Source organism: Acomys russatus, chromosome 17, assembly GCF_903995435.1.
Source record: "Acomys russatus chromosome 17, mAcoRus1.1, whole genome shotgun sequence".
Classification (NCBI taxonomy): Eukaryota; Metazoa; Chordata; class Mammalia; order Rodentia; family Muridae; genus Acomys; species Acomys russatus.
In genome coordinates, this window is record NC_067153.1 from 38,234,586 (window position 1) to 38,253,584 (window position 18,999).

The 18,999-nt window shown below is 52.2% G+C and overlaps 2 protein-coding genes across 2 annotated transcripts; both read right to left on the bottom strand.

Moving 5' to 3' along the window:
• Nucleotides 1-3,401: 3,401 nt before the first annotated feature.
• Lynx1 (Ly6/neurotoxin 1) lies at nt 3,402-4,306 on the bottom strand. Its single transcript, XM_051159730.1, has 3 exons — nt 4,151-4,306; nt 3,794-3,895; nt 3,402-3,638 (listed from the first exon to the last, which is right to left on the bottom strand). The coding sequence occupies exons 1-3, from the start codon at nt 4,200-4,202 to the stop codon at nt 3,442-3,444; spliced, it is 351 nt and encodes a 116-aa protein (XP_051015687.1). The 5' UTR covers nt 4,203-4,306; the 3' UTR covers nt 3,402-3,441.
• Nucleotides 4,307-10,844: 6,538 nt separating this feature from the next.
• On the bottom strand, nt 10,845-11,745 carry Ly6d (lymphocyte antigen 6 family member D). The gene is made up of 2 exons (XM_051160558.1): nt 11,391-11,745; nt 10,845-11,226 (listed from the first exon to the last, which is right to left on the bottom strand). Exons 1-2 carry the CDS (start codon nt 11,593-11,595, stop codon nt 11,000-11,002), a joined length of 432 nt encoding a protein of 143 aa, XP_051016515.1. The 5' UTR covers nt 11,596-11,745; the 3' UTR covers nt 10,845-10,999.
• Between the last annotated feature and the right edge of the window lie 7,254 nt (nt 11,746-18,999).

An 18,999-nucleotide genomic window follows, 5' to 3' on the forward strand; every position in this document is an offset into this window, starting at 1 on the left:
CGGCAGAGACACAGGCAAGGGAAGCACCAGGCATCCTGTATCCATGCATCCTTCGGGCCCTCCTCTGTGCAGACCCAAGGCCAAGAGCCATCCGAATAGGTACCGTCATTGTCATTTCAACAATGAGATGGCTGGAGTGTGAGCCCATCCATGTTTGAGGAGCCCAGGGCACGCAGTGCTGCAGGACGCCACATTGCTTGCCAGGAAGTAATTAAGTACTGAAGCGAAGGGCCACCCTACTCATGGAAATCTCTCTCAAGTTTCAGAATGTGAGCTCGTATCCTTGCTGGAGAAGATGGAGACACAGGTGCTCTGGGTCCCTCTTCTCCTTAACCAGCGTTTGGGGAAGCCGATCACAGAGATGGTGGCAGAGCATGACTCACCGGACGACGGCTCCTCTCTAGTGGGCTAGACCAGACCCCCCACTGTGTCCCGAAGTGTGCCTTGGCTTTCAGGTGTTGACCTGGCTTCATCAAATCCCACAGAAGCGCACACATTCCACGGTGTCATTGTCTCACCAAGCAGCCTCTCCAGTGACTTCAAGCTGCCTCCAGATTGCGACTCCATAGATTCCCACCACCAGCCCCTCTACACACTCCAGGTGAGAACACCCACTGCCTTGTGCCCTAGTCCTGCTCCCCCCCCCCCCACCGACTAAGGCAGGGACAGCTTGTGTGATGTCTGCTCTTACTTTGTTCCTCACTCCACCCCTCCATCCCATGTTTCTTCTCTGTATCCACACACAAGGCTGGACACCCCTGGCTGGTTACCCCTTCAGCCCGGCCCCCCAAACTTTCAGCTCTTATTTTTTCCTTCTAAGGTTTCAGGTTCATATGCTTTTATGACACTACATTCTGAAATGCTCTGGTTAATGAAGCCACTGCCACCTTTGAGGGTGGACCGCCTCAAAGAACCCCAGCTGCTGAAAGAACACCCATAGGTGAATGGCTTGGTACTGGAAAGATGAGGAGGCCCAGGACCACTAAGTGCTTCACTCCTCTGTGCCTCAGTGTCTTTACCTGCAAAGGGGTACAGTAATGACTACCCCAGACACCTTGCAGAGCTGCTGTGGAGTGTGCAGAACCACCTGCAGTGGACTGGACAGATGTTTATTATACAATCCCAGACAAGATTCGGGACAGGCCATCTGGTGCTGTTGCCCTAATCTGCACCTCCCAGTGGCAGGCTCAGCAGGCTCGGCCCTGTATTAATTGAGCACCTTCTGGGGCTCTGTGCTAAGCAGCAAGGATGGGCTAACTAGGCACAGTGCTCCCTGTAGGGCTGGGTGGTGGCAGTGTGGTCACTGTGCGGCCTATCTGGTTGGTGTCAGGAGACAGGTGAAAGATGATGCCCCCCACACTGAGGCCTTCAAGTGCCTCACTTTGGGGCTGCAGGTAATCAAGCCTCTTCTACATCCGCCTCCTCCCCCCCCACCCTTTGTGGTGGAAGGGAGGACCAGTCCCAGGCTCCTCTCCCAGTTTTGGCCTAGGATGCCACTTGACTGGGGACAGTGGACTTACACAAGCAGGGTAACAGGATAATGTTTCCCAGGCCTCACCCACTGAGTCAGGGGCCCGCCTCTGACCCTCCTTGCAGGTGCTCTGTGGCGGCGTGTATAGGTCAGTCCCAATGCTGGCTGCTTGCTGGTGGTGGTGGTGGTGGTGGTTTGTGTGTGTGTGTGTGTGTGTGTGTGTGTGTGTGTGTGTGTGTGTGTGTGTGTGTCCCATGCAAGCTCAGGTATGGGCAGCACTGGCTTCCTCCCAATATCCTGCCTAGGCCTCAGGGGACATAGCAGCCAGTGCTGTCTTCTGTAGACAGTGTGTGCACATATGCACGTGTGCTCCTTCCTCCTACTTCCTGGCTTCCCAAGAGGCTCATCTTACCTCTGGATAATCTATGTCTCCTCATGTCCAGGCCATCTCCCACCCAATTCACCTTTGTAATAAAGCTGCACAGATTCCTGAGGGTCTGGATCCTCCCCAACCTACTAAATCCTCCAGTGGCCTGTCTTGGGAGAAAGAAACTGAGGCAGAAAACTACATCAGTTCCAGCAGCAGAAAGAGCTCAGGTCTGCCTGAGAACAGGGAGGAAGGTCTCCAAGATGGGCCTCTGTGTTGTGAGAACCTACAGTGCGGGTGGGGGGGGGGGCAGGGTCTGAAAAAAAAAAAGCACTCAAGATGTGACCAGTAGAATGCAGGGACCATTAGGACTCTCTATGGATAAACCCACAACATGAACACTGATCCACATCCTCACCCCTGGTCCGAACCAGCTTGAGGGGCTTCCTCACTGGCACGAGTTGGGGGGGTACTAGTTAGAGTGGAGGGTAAGGCTCCGTAGGCTACCCACACTGCATAAAAGGTTGATGGGTATATCCCAAATCTGGGCTGGGTTCCCTGGAGTCTTGATACCCAGCAATACTCAGCCACAACTGACCTCACAGGCAGTCACCTACGACCTGGAGTCTTGATACCCAGCAATACTCAGCCACAACTGACCTCAGGCAGTCACCTACGACCTGGGCTGGCTCCCCATAATTTACCGAGACTGAAGGATGCAGGCGCTGCCTGCAGGACTTGGGGAGCTGGCTGAAGTCTGCTTCCCTATCTTAGTCATACTAGCAGCCTGCTCTGACCTGCCTTTGTCCCCTTCCTGCTATGCCCAGAATAGCTCTGGCCATTGTACAGGCCAGACAAAATATAGCCGGGCCACCTGCCCCCATGTCCCTGCCAGCCTCAGGGGATGGAGTAGGGGCGGTCAAGAGGCCCATTGAGTTGGGGCTGGAAGATTCTCAGTGGCCTATGGAAAGAAAGCTGTTGCTAGCTACCCGTGGCCAAGAGCTGCCCTGACACCCAGTCTGGAAGAGTGCCTGAAGAAGTGGAAATAACAAATCACAAGGCCTCCACCTCACACTTGCCCTGGGCAGCTGCTGGACTTAGTAGGAGACAGCTCTGTTGAGCCTTTCTCTGCTTCTAGGCAGTTCATGATCTTTTTTGTCCCCTTCTAGCAGAACTCTCCTCTACTGGGTAAACCAAGGCAGGGTCCTGATACCATGATGGTGGGGTTTGGCAACTAATTCCTTCAAATCAGTATACCTTGACTTAATGATGCCAACCCCTCTAAACTCTAGCACTCTCCCAAGATGCCCCTGATGATGGGTAGAGGAGGGGCCCAGCCTGCCTCACCCATGGCCAGGCACATCACAAAGGCTTAGATCCACACACCCAGATGCCTTCTGAAAATGAAAGGGTATATGGCCTTGGAGTGAGGTATCTGGGTGTCATCAGTCCTTTTGTAGATAGCCATGGGACCTCTTTGTGGCCTAGGAGTCTCAGAGGGAAGAGGGCTTGGTGAAGCAAATGGGTGAGAGGGTGCAACTGTGTCTTTTAAGAGCTTTGTGTGTGAGTGGATCTGCTGGGTGGGGGTAAGGGGGGCAGAGCTTTACAGCAAACTCCAGAAGGTGACGAGAAGTGCTGGGACCAGACCCAAGGTCACTGGGGTAGCAAAGCCAGCCCCATTGCAGAGGTAGTACTGGCAACAGGAGGTGGCTGATGCATGCTTGGAGTAGCCATCGTACACGGTCTCAAAGCACCTGGGCACACATGACTTCCTCACCTTCATCCGGTATGGGGTGAAGTCTGCAGGGGACATGACATAAGGTTGCAGTAAGAGGTTCAGGACCATGGATGGCTCAACTTTAGCTTGTAGGTCTACACTCCCCCCCCCAGCCCCTCCCCCCAGGGTAGGTGGGAGCTTCTCTCCCTATCTCTATGTTCTAGGATGCCAGACTCACAAGTACGGGTGGTCATACAGTAGGTGGCCATGTCTGGGCAGCGCATGGGTTTGAAGCAGTTGTCTCCATTATAGGCACACACGTGGCACTCCAGAGCCTGGGCTGTGAGCCGGAGGGGGGGATGAGGGGGTGGGAGTGGGGGATGGGGGGCGGTGGGGTGGGGAATCAAAGAACAGGAAGAAATTTTTGTCCTGTCAGTCAGACTCCAGCTGTCTCCAGCCAACCTCCCACTCCCACTGAGCACCAGATTAGGACAGCCAGAAGGCAGGAGAACTCTAGCCAGCCTGCCCCTTTTTCCACCTGCCTGTCCCAGGTTCAGGTTCCAACTGGGTCCCCACTAGCCTCTGTCCACCTTACCCACAGGCAAGCCCATCAGAGCCACCAGGAACACCGTGAGCAGGGGTGCCATGATGGAGAGGTGAGGACAGCGTGGGAGTGAACAGCTGGGCAGCAGCTGGTCCTGGATCCAACTCCGGCCAGGGAAGAAGCAGAGCACAGAGGCCCCGCTTGAGCTCCTAGAGGTAAAGCAACCCTGCATAGACAATGGCAGAGATTTGTGATCACAGCTGCACTGGGGCAGGCACAAAAGCCTCCCAGCTCAGCCGGTGCCACTGATTTTCAGCTATCTGGAGGTGAGGGAGAAGGAGTAGGATGTGCAATATTCCAACAGAAGGCCGAAAGCAAACGAAAAGCTAGGGTGGAGGGAGCTAAAAATCAGGAGGCCCCAGGGACCTTGAATGTCAAAAGCAAAGAGGACTTCACCCACGGGGCTTTTTTTTTTTTTTTTTTTTTTCTTCAGGAACACTAAGGAAACTGAGCACCAGTCTCTTCCTGGCAGAGCCTAAAGTGCAGAACGCTGGCCGGAATAAGACTGGAAGCCAGGGTTAGTCTCTTCTTAGGGCAGGGGTCCCTCTCTCATTCGCTCCCCTTGTGAAGTCCCCTCCCTGCCCGCAGGAAAGTATAGGCCCTGCTGTGTGAGTCCTTCGCTTCAGGGGAAGAGGCCATGACTTGAGTGATCAGCTCCTACCTAAAGGCTCTTCAGTTGCATGCCGGATGATGCTTGCCTAAGACAGAGCTCCAAAGGCTGAGCCTGATGTTTGGGACTGTTGGAGGGATGTGGACCAATACTGTCTCTGCTGTCTACAAACTCGAGCCGGCCCCTGCTGGGAAGTACCAAATACACTCCTGGAAGACAACCCATCCTTCATGACCCATTTCCCAGGTGCCAGCCCAGAATGCTGAGGTCCTGAATCAGACCAGGCCTGCAGGTCGGGCACCTCCTGGCCCCTCTGGGGAGCTCCGCCCAAAAAATTGCAGTCTCGTTTAGGGAGGACTCCCGGGGAGGGTTGGGTGCGGGGTGACCTCGCCCTTGCCCTTCACCATCACAAGCCCTGTCGCCATAGAAACTCACCCGTAGCCGCTCCCAGGCACCTCCTGCCTTGTGACTGTGCATCTGTGCACACTTCCCGCAGCGTTTGTACCGCATCCCAGGCCTGGTAGGCTCCGCAGCCGCCGCAAAGACCTGCAGTGCTAGCTCACTACTGGCCCCGCCCCGCCCCGCCCCGCCCCGCAGGACACATGCTCCGCCCCCGAGGCCGCTCAAACCCCGCCCCTAGGCTGTCTTCTGTAAGCTCAGTCGCTAGGGGAAGCTCCTCTGGTTATGGCCCTAGTGAGTAAAGCCTGGGCATCGCCTGGGCATCAGAATGTGCCCACTTATGTGCAAATTCACAGTGACACAGTAGCAGTCCTGAGGCAAGTGTATACCTCCTAGACATTCTCCTCAAGTTTCATCGAAGCTCTCCTTACCCCTGCTGCCCTGCTCCCACAGACCAAACTGTTCTGGGTGGGCACGCACTCACTTCACCCCTGTCCTTACATAGGATCCACTAGCAATGCTTGCGAGCAAGCCTTAGAGGAATCCCATGACTCACAGGCAGATCTCACCATCAAAAGCCCACCACTAAATAATTAGTATGTATTTTATTTTTATTCTGTTTCAAAAGCAGCCAAACTTTAATAGGGTTTTCACAAAATCTACTTTTGTTGTTGCTGTCATGTGAGGAAGAAAATGAGGAAATGTGCAGTGACAGCAAAGAGCAGATATGTCACTCTTCCAGCCCATGTGCATGCACATATAAGGAGCCTTAGAACTGAAACAAATGGTCCAGAGGCACACGCCTTTAATCCCAGCACTCTGGAGGCAGAGGCAGGCAGATTGCTGAGAGTTTGAGGTCAGCCTGGTCTACAAAGTGAGTCCAGGACAGCTAAGGCTACACAGAGAAGCCCTGTCTCAAAAACAAAAAACAAAAACAAAACAAAAAAAAAGAAAGAAAAACCAAAGGAAAAGAAAAAGTACCGAGACAAACAACCAACACACTCTAATCCCCAAGAAAACATACTTGTTTCCCCAAGCTTTCATCAATAGAGGCATTGTGGCAGCGTGGGTGACAGTGGCCCCCACAGACTCATGTGTTTGAAATGTTTGGTCTCCAGTTGGTGGGGATGTTTGTGGAGGCTCTTGTTGGAGGGAGGTGTGCCACTGCAGGTGGATTTTGAGGTTTCAGAAGACTTACACCACTCCCAATTAGCGCTCTCTCTCTCTCTCTCTCTCTCTCTCTCTCTCTCTCTCTCTCTCCTCTCTCTCTCCCTTCTGCTTGGATCGAGGCTGAGCTTCCAGATGTTCCTGCTACCATGTCTTTGCTCCTCCACTCATGGACTCTGACCTTCTGAAACTGTAAGCCGAATTGAGCATTTTCTTTTATAAGTTGCCTTGGTCATGGTGTTTTGTCACAGACATAAAAAAAACTAAGACAGACCATATTCTGAGCCATCAAATAAACCTCAAGGCATACACGGACAAGGACCAGAGTCCAGCAGTACTTGCTGTGGACAGCAATGGACTTTGATTAGACTCCTCAGCAGTGGGGCCAGCAGCGGGTAACAGCCCTTGGTACATGAGCCTGACGCCTGAGTTTGATCCCTGGGACCCACCACAGAAGCATAGAACAAAATCCCTGAAAGTCATTCTCTGATTCCTCTGCTGTGGTATGTGTGCACCTGCACTGTCCTCCAAATAATAGTAATATCACCATCATCATCAACAACAAAGGTTTAAAAATTATGAGCAAAAAAAAAATGTACAAGCATAGAGATGCCAAGTAACAACACATTTCTAAGTAACCTATGGGGCAAAGGTGACATCAATCAGAAAGCCAGGAAATATTCCTGGCAGATGAGGAAGACACAGCCCATCCAAGCCACTGATGCCATTACAGCTGGTACAGGAGGGAGATGCCACAGAAGTGCTCTGTTTTGGGAGAAAGAAAGGTTCCCTGATGAGGACTTGAGTTTCTACCTTCAGAAACTAGAACAGAAATTAAATCCGAAGGAGGTACTATAAGGCGAAACATGAGCAGAGCTCGAGGTGAGGGAAGTGCTTATTGTGTGACTGTGAGGGCCTGCATTCATATCCCCAGCACACGGAGAAGCTGGGCTAAACCCTGTGGGAACAGAGTGTCCACACACTATTAAAACACAGGGGGCTGCCTCAAGAAATGTTACTATGAACCAATGTTTGGAGACACCCAGACTCCCATGTTTGGTAAAACAAAACAGGTCCCATTACTCAGAAAATAAATTCATAAAAGGTGCGTTAGGTGGTTTCTGCCTGAAACCACAGTGCTGGGGGAGGTGAAGGCTGGAGCATCACTGGGGCTCTGTGGCCAGCCAGTTTAGCCAACTTGTGAGTGCCACTTCTTAACGAGACACCTTGTGTTAAAAAAAAAAAAAAAAAGAAGATAGAGAGTAGTAGGGGAAGACCCTCAGACACTTGCACAGACAGATACATACATACATACATACATACATACTAAAAGCAAAAAAAGAAAAAAGGAAGAAATCAATGGAACAGAAAAGTCAACACATTAAGAGAACCAACCAAGTCAGAAGCCATTACTATGAGAGTGCCCAGAAGGGGCCCCGTACCAGCCCCTTTTTGTTCATGGCTGGGTCAGAGAAAGGGCTTGTCAGAAGCCAGACCCAGGTGACTGACTAGAGGAACTGGCAATGAGCGGCCTTTATGTCTTCGGTAAGAAATGGGCGATTAGGATGAGCTGCCAGCAAGGCTATAGGTCACACTCTTTGAGATGCTGAGGACAAGAGATGTTCTGGGTAGGCTTGCCATCTTAGAAGATATGATCAGCTGTGTTTTTGAAGTCTTCTACCTGTTTTTTCGAAGTTGTGCTTGAGTGCATGGCATGTCTTTTGCTGAAATGAAAGGAACAGTGTCTCTCTCTCTCTGTCCTAGGTGGGTCAGAGATCCGCCCAGACCTTTTTGTGTTTTGTTTTGTTTTGTTTTTTTCCAGATCTGATGGCACCCAGGGTTCTCAGGCTCTGGAGCTGCTAAATGCCTTCCTGCTCCTGACTCCAGCTAGGACCACCACTGGGGTCCCTTCTACCCCTATTATTGCTTTTGTCATCACCTTACCACATTGTTGTGCAGGCCTTGGGCCTGGGTTCCTGCAGGAGGGATCCCCAGGAATGAGGGACAGGACTGCTGGCTTCCCACTGGCCCCGGACTCTGTCCACATCCACAGGGTTGCGTGTAGCTGGAGAGGGCTTCCGTTTTTCAGACCCTGACAAGGCCTGTGACCGGGTGGGTCCTAGTCAGTGGGGGTGGGGGGGGGGCGGTGCTGTTAGGTCTAGGAGTAGCAGAGAAGCTGTCCAGTGGGATCATACAGGAGAAGGCAGAGAGCTGGCTTTGAGATGCCTGTAGGCCTCCAGTTAGAAGACAGAGCTAGGCTGGGAGACTTGACAGCTCTCAGCTTGTCTCTGGCCTCTGGCCAGCGTCAGATGGTGCTGTGCTCCCTAAGAAGCCTGGGGCTCCTGATATGTGCAGGCTGGCCCCCTTTCCCAGCATATGCCCCGAGCCTGTACACATTTCACTCCACTCTGTGATGGTGGCTGTGTAGCCTTTTCCTTACAAAGTGGAACATGGAGGAGGGAGGCTAGCGGAGATTCCCAGCATACAAGGAGTTTACAAGCCCCGCCCCCCAAATTAAGTAAAACCTCTAAGTCCCCCTGAGGCTCACGAGGTTCATCAGTGCCCCTCCCCCAAGCTTCTCCAGGCTGGAGACTAGAGGCTCTGTAAGAATGCAACTTTCCTGAGCTGTTCCCCAGGCTGGAGTGGGGCTTTTAGTGTCATGGCTACCTCTGAGTCATCTGTGCTTTTTAAAGTAACCATTCACACACATGACTATAAGCCGCCTCCACTGGATCTGGGTGGAACTGTTTTGTTTTGTTTTTTAATTTTGTTTTGTTTTGTGTTTCCTTCAGTGCCCTATCTGAGGTTCACATCTCACCAGAGAAGTATGCACAACAGCTGTCCTTGCTTTATATGTCAACGGTGGGAAGCTATCAAAAACCCACCTGGTGAGACTGGTTGTGCCCTCTGTCCTGGGGCTACGTGGTTCCTTGGGCTTCCTGATTTCGGGCGTAGGGCCACATTCTTTTCTGCCTATGTTTGCTCTGATGGGGGACACTTGGGAGTCACTATCCAGGTTCCCAGACTGTTTCCACACTTGGAAATGGCTAGGGCTTCCGTTTGAACTCTCTTAGTCCTCTTCTCTGCCTGGCTCCCACGTCCAGGTGGCTTTCTGTGGCCTGGATACTTCGGGGCACCGGCAGAGAGGAGTGGGGCAAAGAATTCCCTGCCTGACTCTACCGGCCACTAGGTGGCGCGCCGGCATCAGGCTTGGCTCTCAGCTCCAGGAATGGTAGCCCCGGGGGAACAGCAGCTACACAGCACCCAGGGAAGGGTAATACCGGTAGGAAGCTTCCTAATTTCTGGGCTTGGGGCACGTTCCTCTTTGCCTTTCTCTCCATCTCTCTTGCTCACGGTGGAGGAATGTCCTACAGCGTCTGGTAGACAGGGTCGTGGCTATATAGCCGACTAGCCCGCTACTGTGGTGATTAAGTGTGGGAGTCTGTGTAAAAAAAAAATCCCAGGCTCAGCAGGTCCAACACCTTGCTCCAAGTAAGGACCTGGCAGAAAAAGAGACTCACTTGGCGGAGGTAACAGGGCTCACCCCAGACCAAGTAGTTCCTTACCTAGACGTTGAGGCTCCATGGCATAGGTAGCCTGGATCACACCTCTCACAAGCCTCTTTTGGAAGTAGAGTGGTTACGTGTGCCTTACGGTTCAGGGTGTAGATGCATAAAGGGAAGAGAGGCCCTCATCCTGCCTCTGTCATCTGCCACGGGCAGGGTTTGCCACGGGCAGGGTTTGCCACACACACCTGCCACGGCGTTAACCCTGTGTCCATCTCTGTGGGTTTGCAGGATAGTGGCTGCTGTGGAATGGGCTAGCCTGTTTACCAGCAAGGAAGGCTGCATGTATGGGTATCTGCTGAATGCCTCTCTCTCATTCAACCTCACGGCCTCACCCCATTCAGGAAACGGCCCAAACCCAAGTAGCACACAGGAGCCTAGGCAGCAGCAGGAACCCAGTGTATGGGAAAGCAGGCAGTGAGCCTAGATGCAGGGCCCCCAGGGATGTGCTCTGCTGAAGCCTGCTTCTCGTCAGCTTGTGCTGAGCCATATCTCACACTCCAACACACACATCTGGATGAGTTCCTAAGAAACAAATGAGCCTGTCCTGGTAACCTTGGAGCTATGTGCAGTGGCCTTATAACTCTAAGTCTCTTCACAGCCCCGGGGAACCAGAATCTCAGGGTTGAGGCCTGGATGCAGTGTCCTTCCTCCCCACCTGGAATTTGGCAAGAGTCTGCCTCTTCCAGGATGGAGATGCCTTTCAGGCCAGGTACCAACCATTACTGCTTCCTGCCAAGGCTTGTCTAGGCTAACATGTGGCAGAAGTCCCACTGGCCCTCTCACCACTCCACACAGATACAGTATTTTTAGATCATTTATTTCCATGTAGAGGTTCAAGTAGAAAAAAATAAATGGAACGAGTACAAGATCAGAGGGGATGGATTGTGTCTGTCACCCATCTTCCATGCTGGGGAGCAGGCCACATCTTCCCGTCCCGGGCCATGTCAACGGCTCTTGGGGCCCACCAGGACCCAGACCCAGCCTTTAAGAGCAGTCCCCAGCCTCAGCATCTGCTCCCTCCATCGTGGTCAAGGATGGTCCACGGGGACCCTGGGAGCCAGAAGGGAAGGGGCAAGGGAAATTCCAAGCAGTGTATTACAGAACCGTTAGAGCGAGGAGGCCCAGACTCACTGCCAGGCCCAGGGTGGCGCTGCTGAGCAGGGCAGGCACAGGTGCAGCACTGTAGAGCCGCTTGTTACACAGGTCACCCTGGCAGCATTGTGTGACCTCGGAACCACTGCTGACCTGGCCCTGCTGGCTGTAGTTGGAGGTGCACGAGTCTGCACAGTCTTTCTTCACCAGGTTTCCGGTCAGGGCCTGCACTGCACACAGGAAAGAAAAGGGCATCAGGCCTGGCTTACCATACACCCTGGCTCCCACAGAACATCTTCCACTCTTAAGCACCATCCTCACCATGACTGACCCATCCCCAGTATCACGCCTAGGGCTGCTCTCTTGGTCCTGAGGGACTTGGGCTGCCACTCACCTGTGGTGACAGTTTTGCAATAGCGGGAGCTGGCTGGACAGGTCTGAATTTCCTCACAGTTGGTGGCGCTGCTGCACACGTGACATCGGAGTGCCCAGGCTGGAGGAGGAGGGGTTAGTGAGTCAGTCAAGAAAAGGTCTTTGCCATGACAGAGTCCTCTGACATTTGTCACCCCAACTCCTGCCCTAGACCCTACAAAGCTCATGTCTTGTGTTTATTTCAGAGGGTGTCTCTTGGAGCCCTAGAGAGGGTGTTCTATCCTATGCCACCCCTGGGAAGAGGTGAGGAAGCAGAGAGAGTGCGGAGTGGAGAGGGCACTTTTTGAGGACCTCAGGATGTGCCTGGACTTTGCTAAGGGCACAGCTGTCCCCAGCCCCAAAGGTTTGAGTTCCTGAAGAGCTTGGAAGAAGAGGGGCGCGGCCACCCCAGTGCTGTCCAGGAGAGATGTGAGGTGAGGATGGTGGTGGGGAAGCCTCTTAAGATAGCTCCAGCTCTCGCCTCCCTCAAAGCGCCCCAGTTCTAAGAGTTCCTATTAACATTCCATGACTCTGAAATAATTGCGTTTCTCTGACTCCATTGAGTTAAGATGTTAAACTTGGCTGGAGAGATGGCTCAGTGGTTAAGAGCACTGCCTGCTCTTCCAGAAGTCCTGAGTTCAATTCCCAGTAGCCACATGGTCGCTCACAACCATCTATAATGTGATCTGATGCATTCTTTGGCAGATAAAGCACTCATATACAATAAATAAAATAAATCTTTTTTTTTTTTAAAAAGATGTTAAACTAGTTTTGTTTCACATTTCAAGAGGCAAGCGTCCTTAAACATCCCTGTTCTCAGAGTCTAAATTCCTTCAGTCAGGCCCAGCCTGCCTGGGGCTGACTGCCCAGTATCTAGACAAAGCAACCCACCCCTTCCCAGTCCCTAGGCACAGCCTCTTACCTGGGCTAGTGGCCACAACCAAGGCAAAAAGGAGCAGAGTTGTCTTCATCCTAAGGATTGTCTGGAAACAGTGGGGGCCCTTCCTCTCCCCCAGATTTTATAGATGGAGCAGGAATGGTGGGAGGAGTGGGGACAGGCCAGACAGCAGCATGCAAATCAGGGCCCACCCCACCCTTCCTGGCCCCATGCCCAGAAACCCAGAACAAGCCTGGCTTCTGCCACCCGGAGGGACTGAGGTTCCTGGCCCCTTTATCCCTGCGGCTTCCCTGAGGAGGCTTGGAAGTGGGCAGTAGCCTCCCCAGACTGTTCTGATTCCTGCTCCAGACCCTGGATGCTGTTGAGTCTTCATCTCTCCCACTGATGTCTCTGCCACTCTCTCTGGACCTGTTTCCTTCTTGATTGCCTGCCCATTCCTGGGTCACATTGTCTTTGATTCTCCACTTCTGTTTGTTACTCTCCTTACCCAAGTACCACTGGGAAATTCCTTCAGTCACAGCCCAGGCTAGATGTCTCAATACCCACAGGTCAAGAGGCACAGGCCCAGTGGAGCCTTGGATCAAGGAACCCCCAGGGAAGCAAATGGTCCTTGCTCATGATGTGGAGGTAAATTGTGGGGCATCGGGAGGGAAGCAAGGGTCCGTGTGTGTGTGTGTGTGTGTGTGTGTGTGTGTGTGTGTGTGTGTGTGTGCTGGGTATGGCCAAGTTAGGGATATAAAGACCCCAGACTGTAGTAGTTTGGTTATCTTAGGAAATGATAGAGACAGGTTTGGATAGTATCAACGGAGGAGCAGCTCATTGCTGGGCAGACATGAGCTTTCCTCCACTCCCTCACTTTCTCCCTCTGCTTGGGCCTCAGACCCTATTCCCAATGAGTCTGCACCCCCCATCCCTCACACAATGGTAGTGAGAACACTGCCTTCTTTCTCCTTATAACTATTGCTGTGCATATCTGCCTTGCTCCCCTGTCTCTGAGAGCTTCCAGGGCTGACCTCAGAGCCCAGGGCCCCAGGCAGGTGCTGATTAGGGCTCTGTCATGCCCCAGGACACCACCTATGCTCTCTTTGCATGCATAGGAGACATTCTTCTCCCTATGACTCTAGTTCTTGGTAAAAAGGTAGCTACCTCCTAACTGCTGGCTCTGGCTACTCCGTCTGGTGGTAACGTGGATAGGTCTTATGGAGTTTGCCTTGTGCTCCTGTCCTGGGCATCCAAACAGTCAACAAAGGGCTAGGCATAGACAGAGGTCAGTCCTCGGCCTGTTCCACTAATATCTCTGCATAGCAGATGGAGAGTACCAAGTATGTGGCAGGTCAGGGCCTGCTTCAGGTTGGCCTGGGCCAGGCTGAGGTTCTTAAAACTCTATAGACTTTGGGCCAGTCAGATCTGGGTTCAAGACCCCTGGGTGCTCCTCTCTGCTTTTCCCTGGGTTAACTGGCTCCTGAACTGAATCAAATGGGGTAAAGCAATGACTGCTTGCTGAGGTGAGAGGGCAAGTGCCTTGAGAACTTCTTCCATTTGGCTCTTCTTCTTTTATTAAGTTTATTTATTTATTCATTTTACATCCAGACTGCAGCTATCTCCCTTCTCTTCTCAAGGTTCCACCCTCCCATCCTTTCCCTCTTCCCCTTCTCCTCAGAAAAGGGGAGGCCCCCTCCCATTCAAACCCACCCCAGCACATCAATTCACATCAGGACCAAGAGCATCCTCTTCCACTGAGGCCAGACAAGGCAGCCCAGCCAGGGGAAAGGGATTCAAAAGCAGGCAACAGAGTCCATGCCAGAGACAGTCCCTGTTCCACTTGCTAGAAGACCCACCATGCTGTTCTTCTTGAAGTGGGTTTTGGTCTTGGCAGGACATGGAATCTGGGAAGGGCTTGGATAGAAGCCTGTGAAGAAGACCCATCTCTGTCCCATGCCTTCCACTGTTTTGCTAGGTAGTGCCTGGTTTCCCTGGGACTTGCTTGCAACAGCTGGAATGTCACCAGAAAGGCCTGAAATTCAGGATCCTTGCTTTCTAAAAATAAATAAATAAACTAATGAAAGTCCCACCCAGCTCCAGGGCCTCCCTGAATACATTAGACACAGGGAGAATGGATGGGTGGAGATAGGAGGGAATTTTTAAGCCTCGAGAACAAAACTCAGGTCTCCATGACAGGGCGGTGACGGTGGAGTTGGCAAATCGGGGGAGGAGATGACTCATTGGGAAAGGTACAGAAAGCGCTGGAAAAACAGGTTTGGAGCTTCTTCCTTGGACAGAATGGAGTTGTGGGGTCTGGGAGTGAAGGGCACAAAAAGAATTGGGGGTCTGGGCCTGAGACTGAGAACACTGTACAACAGACTTCACATGCACGCCCTGGGTAGGAGGCAGTATCCTCATGCTGGCTTGTCCCCAGGGGCTCAGGCTCCATAATGGACACAGGGGTTGGATCTGGAGGCCGTAGGTGAGGCCCCACATGCATGGTGGAAAGGGCCTTTGTCCTCAGCAGGATTGCTAGGAGGACGTGCCAGCTGCCTCTCCCCATCTGGGTTCCAGCAGAAGGTGCCAAACAGCCACATTCTAAATTTGCCCTTAGGAGAGTGTGTGATCCTGGTGATCCCGGTGGCAAGAGCTCTTGGGGCTACCAGGGCAGTCAGTCCTGTTGGAGGTGGCCAGGATGGAACTTTAAGGCAGTGCAAGGTGGAATAGGCACGGATGGGTGGGGGTGGGTGGAGGGAGGGGTGGGGCATCATGTGCCTCATGTCTGCCTTGTACGCCTCTTTCATGCGGAGCCACTGCGTCGACAGCCTGGGTCGTCCTAGTCTTTCTTCATAGCTCCTGAGGCTGGGGCTGAGACCTGATCACAGCTCCTGAGGCTGGGGCTGAGACCTGATCACAGCTCCTGAGGCTCGGGCTGAGACCTGATCACAGCTCCTGAGGCTGGGGCTGAGACCTGATCACAGCTCCTGAGGCTCGGGCTGAGACCTGATCACAGCTCCTGGGGCTGGGGCTGAGACCTGATCATAGCTCCTGAGGTTGGGACTGAGGACCTGATTACAGCTCCTGAGGCTGGGGCTGAGACCTGATTTCTACCTTTCAGATGTTGGCAGAGGACTATTGCCCAGGAAGTGGGAAGAGAGGAACACAGAGCAGGAGACCGCTGTCACCTGCCCCTCGAGTTTGCCCGTTCCCTGACCTCAGCAGGCCGACCAGGAAGTTGAGGGACAAGCCTGGACCTCTCTCTGGAGCAGAGGTCTCCCTGCTCATGTCCTTCCCCCTTGCAGTCACATCTGTGGCACAGAGATCATGAAAAGTGTGAGTGGCCCAGAGAGAAGGCGTATGGGTGAGGGATGGCGCAGCATAGCACTGGAGCCTTCTGAAAGTGCAGTTCTAGGCCCTTTCCTGGCCTGAAGAGGGCATTCGGTAGATAGGTCAGCTCCCTAGGTGGAAGGCGTCCAAACACCTTAGGATATAAGAAGTAGACACTCCCCAGAGCTGGGCCCCCCAACAAGCCACCCTATATTTCAATGCAGTTCATTCATTCATTCACTTATTCATTCATAATATTTTATAAAGACCTACTATATTTTAGTCACTACTGGCATAAGGGACACTGAGGGAGGGGAGAGGCAGGGCCCAGTCCTATGCCCAGACTAGTAGGAGAGAGGGACACAAATATCATTGCTGTGCGTTGTATATTGAATGACAGCTAGAGGGGTAGGGGGCTGAGGCACTATAGGAGGACTGGCCTATGTAGATCTGTCTAAGCTGGGACCTGAGGGTAGGTGGCCATGAGCTGGTGAAGAGCGCTCTAGACAAGGACACCAGAGTTTTGGCTTCCCATGCCACACCCTAGTCTATCTCTTTTTCTGCAAGGCCATGCAAATGCTCAGTGAGTCAGGCAGCGGAGAGAGGAGTGTTTCCCTGGGGCCCGTTCTGTCCTTAATCACACAGGTAGAGCCACAGATGACACAGAGACAGGCAGAACTTTGGTCAGCCTCACTCTAGAAGAGGAGCCATAGCTGGGCCAGGCCTCTGGACCTGGGGCCTCTCTCTCCACAACCCTTTCTCCTGGCACAAGAAATAACCTTTACACAAGGAGACACAAATCTAGGCAAGGGTGTTGGGGTTGAACTGGAGCTGCTGTGTATTCAAATGTTAATTGCTTGCCTCCCAAGGTCCTTACAAGCAAATTCTCATGTATCCAAAATGACTTGGGGTAAACCTTGCCTCCCAAATTATCCCTATTGGCTAAATAAAATTGCCTATAGCCTGGACTGGACAGAGAAAGGTAAGCAGAGCCAAGGTCATTGGGCTTTTGGGGGTGGGAGAGAAACCACGAGGAAGGAGAGAGGGAAGAGGAAGCAGGAGCAGGTCGCCATGGGTTAGTGTGAACTAGAAACACATGGCCAGGAGGAACTTGCTCTGAGGATTGGCACAATGGAGCAGAAGCAGCCCAAATGGAAAATGTGCAAGTATTTATGGGGATCTGGGCTAGGGAGCCAGACAAGATAGCTTAGAGGGCTAATATCAACCCAGCCCCAGTACATTAAAGCTTATTAAAATCTAACAGGTTTCTGTGTCTTTTCTTTATAAAATAGCAAGTTAAGAAATAACTGCCACCTTAATGATTATATGAATTAACATTAAATGTTAATAACCTTTCAGCACATGGGTATTGCTCACCCGCTGTCTAACACCTGGCATAGCCCTCCTGCGCCCTGAATTGCTCTCTAGGACCCTGGCCACCAACAGCAGTTCTCTAGAGGCACCTCCTTCCATAATTCACCTATCAACCATTCATTCATGATCCATTCATCTATCCTATACTCATTCATTCAACCACCCATCTTCCCATCACCTGTTTATTATCTATTACTTCACCAATCATCATCAATCAACCATCTACCTCTCCCTGTCCATCCATCCACTTGTTCACTCATCAGCCTAACCATCATTCATGCCCCCTCCATTGTCTACCCATTCTCACTCTTCCATCCTTCAATCAGTCCATCTATCCATTTATCAATCATTCAACCATCCCCTGTTATCTACATACTCACTGATCTACCCATCAATCCATCCATCCATGCATGTACCATATATATATATATATATATTCACGTATCCTCCCATCTATCTTTCCACACAGTCACTCACCTACCCATTCTTTACCCACCCACCAAACTACCCGTTTGTCGACACATTCATCCTCCAGTCATCTACTTGTCCAGCTACCTACTGACCCTTCCATCTGTTCCCTTTTCCTCCCATCTTCTATACACATCTGTCCATTTATCCATCTGTCTGTCTGTCCATCCATCCTATAGGTATGAGTTGCAAAGCATCACCCATGCTCATGTCTCCATGCTGGATGCCTGGGAATACAGATACACACAAGGCAGAGTCCTAATGTGACAGAGCTCAGATTTTCCAGGACACCATTCAGTAAAGTCAGCAAACTGAATTTTAAGACATAAAGTATGAACAAGGCTCATGAAGACCAATAGGTTAGGATGGCAGGTGGAGTGATGGAGGCTGTGCTGGACCACTGAGTGGTCCAGGAAGAGCCAGTGGGCCAGATTTTTTTTTTTAACAATGGGGAAAGACCGGTGATGAGTTCAGTTGTGAGGTAAGTAATGTGATAACTCCAGGATGGTCCCTTAGTCATAACCCCAGGAAGGGTGATTGCATCGAGCGCTCTCCACTTTTTCATCTGTGTCTCAGTCTCAGGATGAGGTCTTGATGGTCCCTGTGACACTTCCAGAGCCTGTGGGTGAATTCCTACCTCACCCACGAGCCCCTCCCCTATGACTCAGTGCAGACTTGCTCTCAGAGGCATTCCACAAGGAAGTGAGGTCTCAGCCTGTCCCAGGAAAGGGTTATTTGGTCAGCAGCATCTCTGCCCCCTGGGCCTTTGTCCCTAGCCTGATGTGATCTGCTGTCGGGAGAATAAGAAGTCACCCTGCAAGAGGAAGCTGAGATCATGAAGGGTGAGAGTCAAAGTCAGCAAGGCTGAGGGTGGCAGCTCAGGAGCCTGTGACACACAGGTGACTTGGGCATGGGAGAGGATTTGACAAGAACAACTCCAGCCCTACGTTAGAGGGAAAACACTACGCTGCTGCCTGACTAACTTGTCTGTCATCAGCGCTACCCTTGGAGCTGGTGACTGTCCTCACATGACTAGGGCAGGAAGCTGGCCTCTGTTCCTTCATCCTCACCTGGATCACGTGGATCAGGCAGTTGCCCTCAAGGATCCCACTTTGATGCTGGATCCAAGGCAAGGGTGTGTTCGTTGTGAGGAGGAGTTTGCCTGGTGCTATAGTCTCCTCTGGGTGTGGGCACAGCCCGGGGCAAGAAGGAGGGTCCTAAGCTGCCCTGCTAGGGAGCTCACTGCTAATCCTAAGAGATTAGGGATCAAGAGGTATACTCTCTGCACACCCAAAGTTATATAAGGAGGGCGGGAATGGGAAGGTCCTTGGAGTGCAGACATGCCAGTGCCCACAGTAGAAGAAACATCACGCAAGAGGCTAGGTCAGATGGCCAGCTGGGCAGATGAAAAAGACATAGGCAGCACCTGCCTTCACTCCAAAACTCCCCACTGGCTGGCACAGTGGGCGTAACCCCAGGGCTGGCCTTCCGTTTCTGGTTCCACTATGAGTTGAATCTCAGCCTGAGCTCCTTTCCAGTTGCT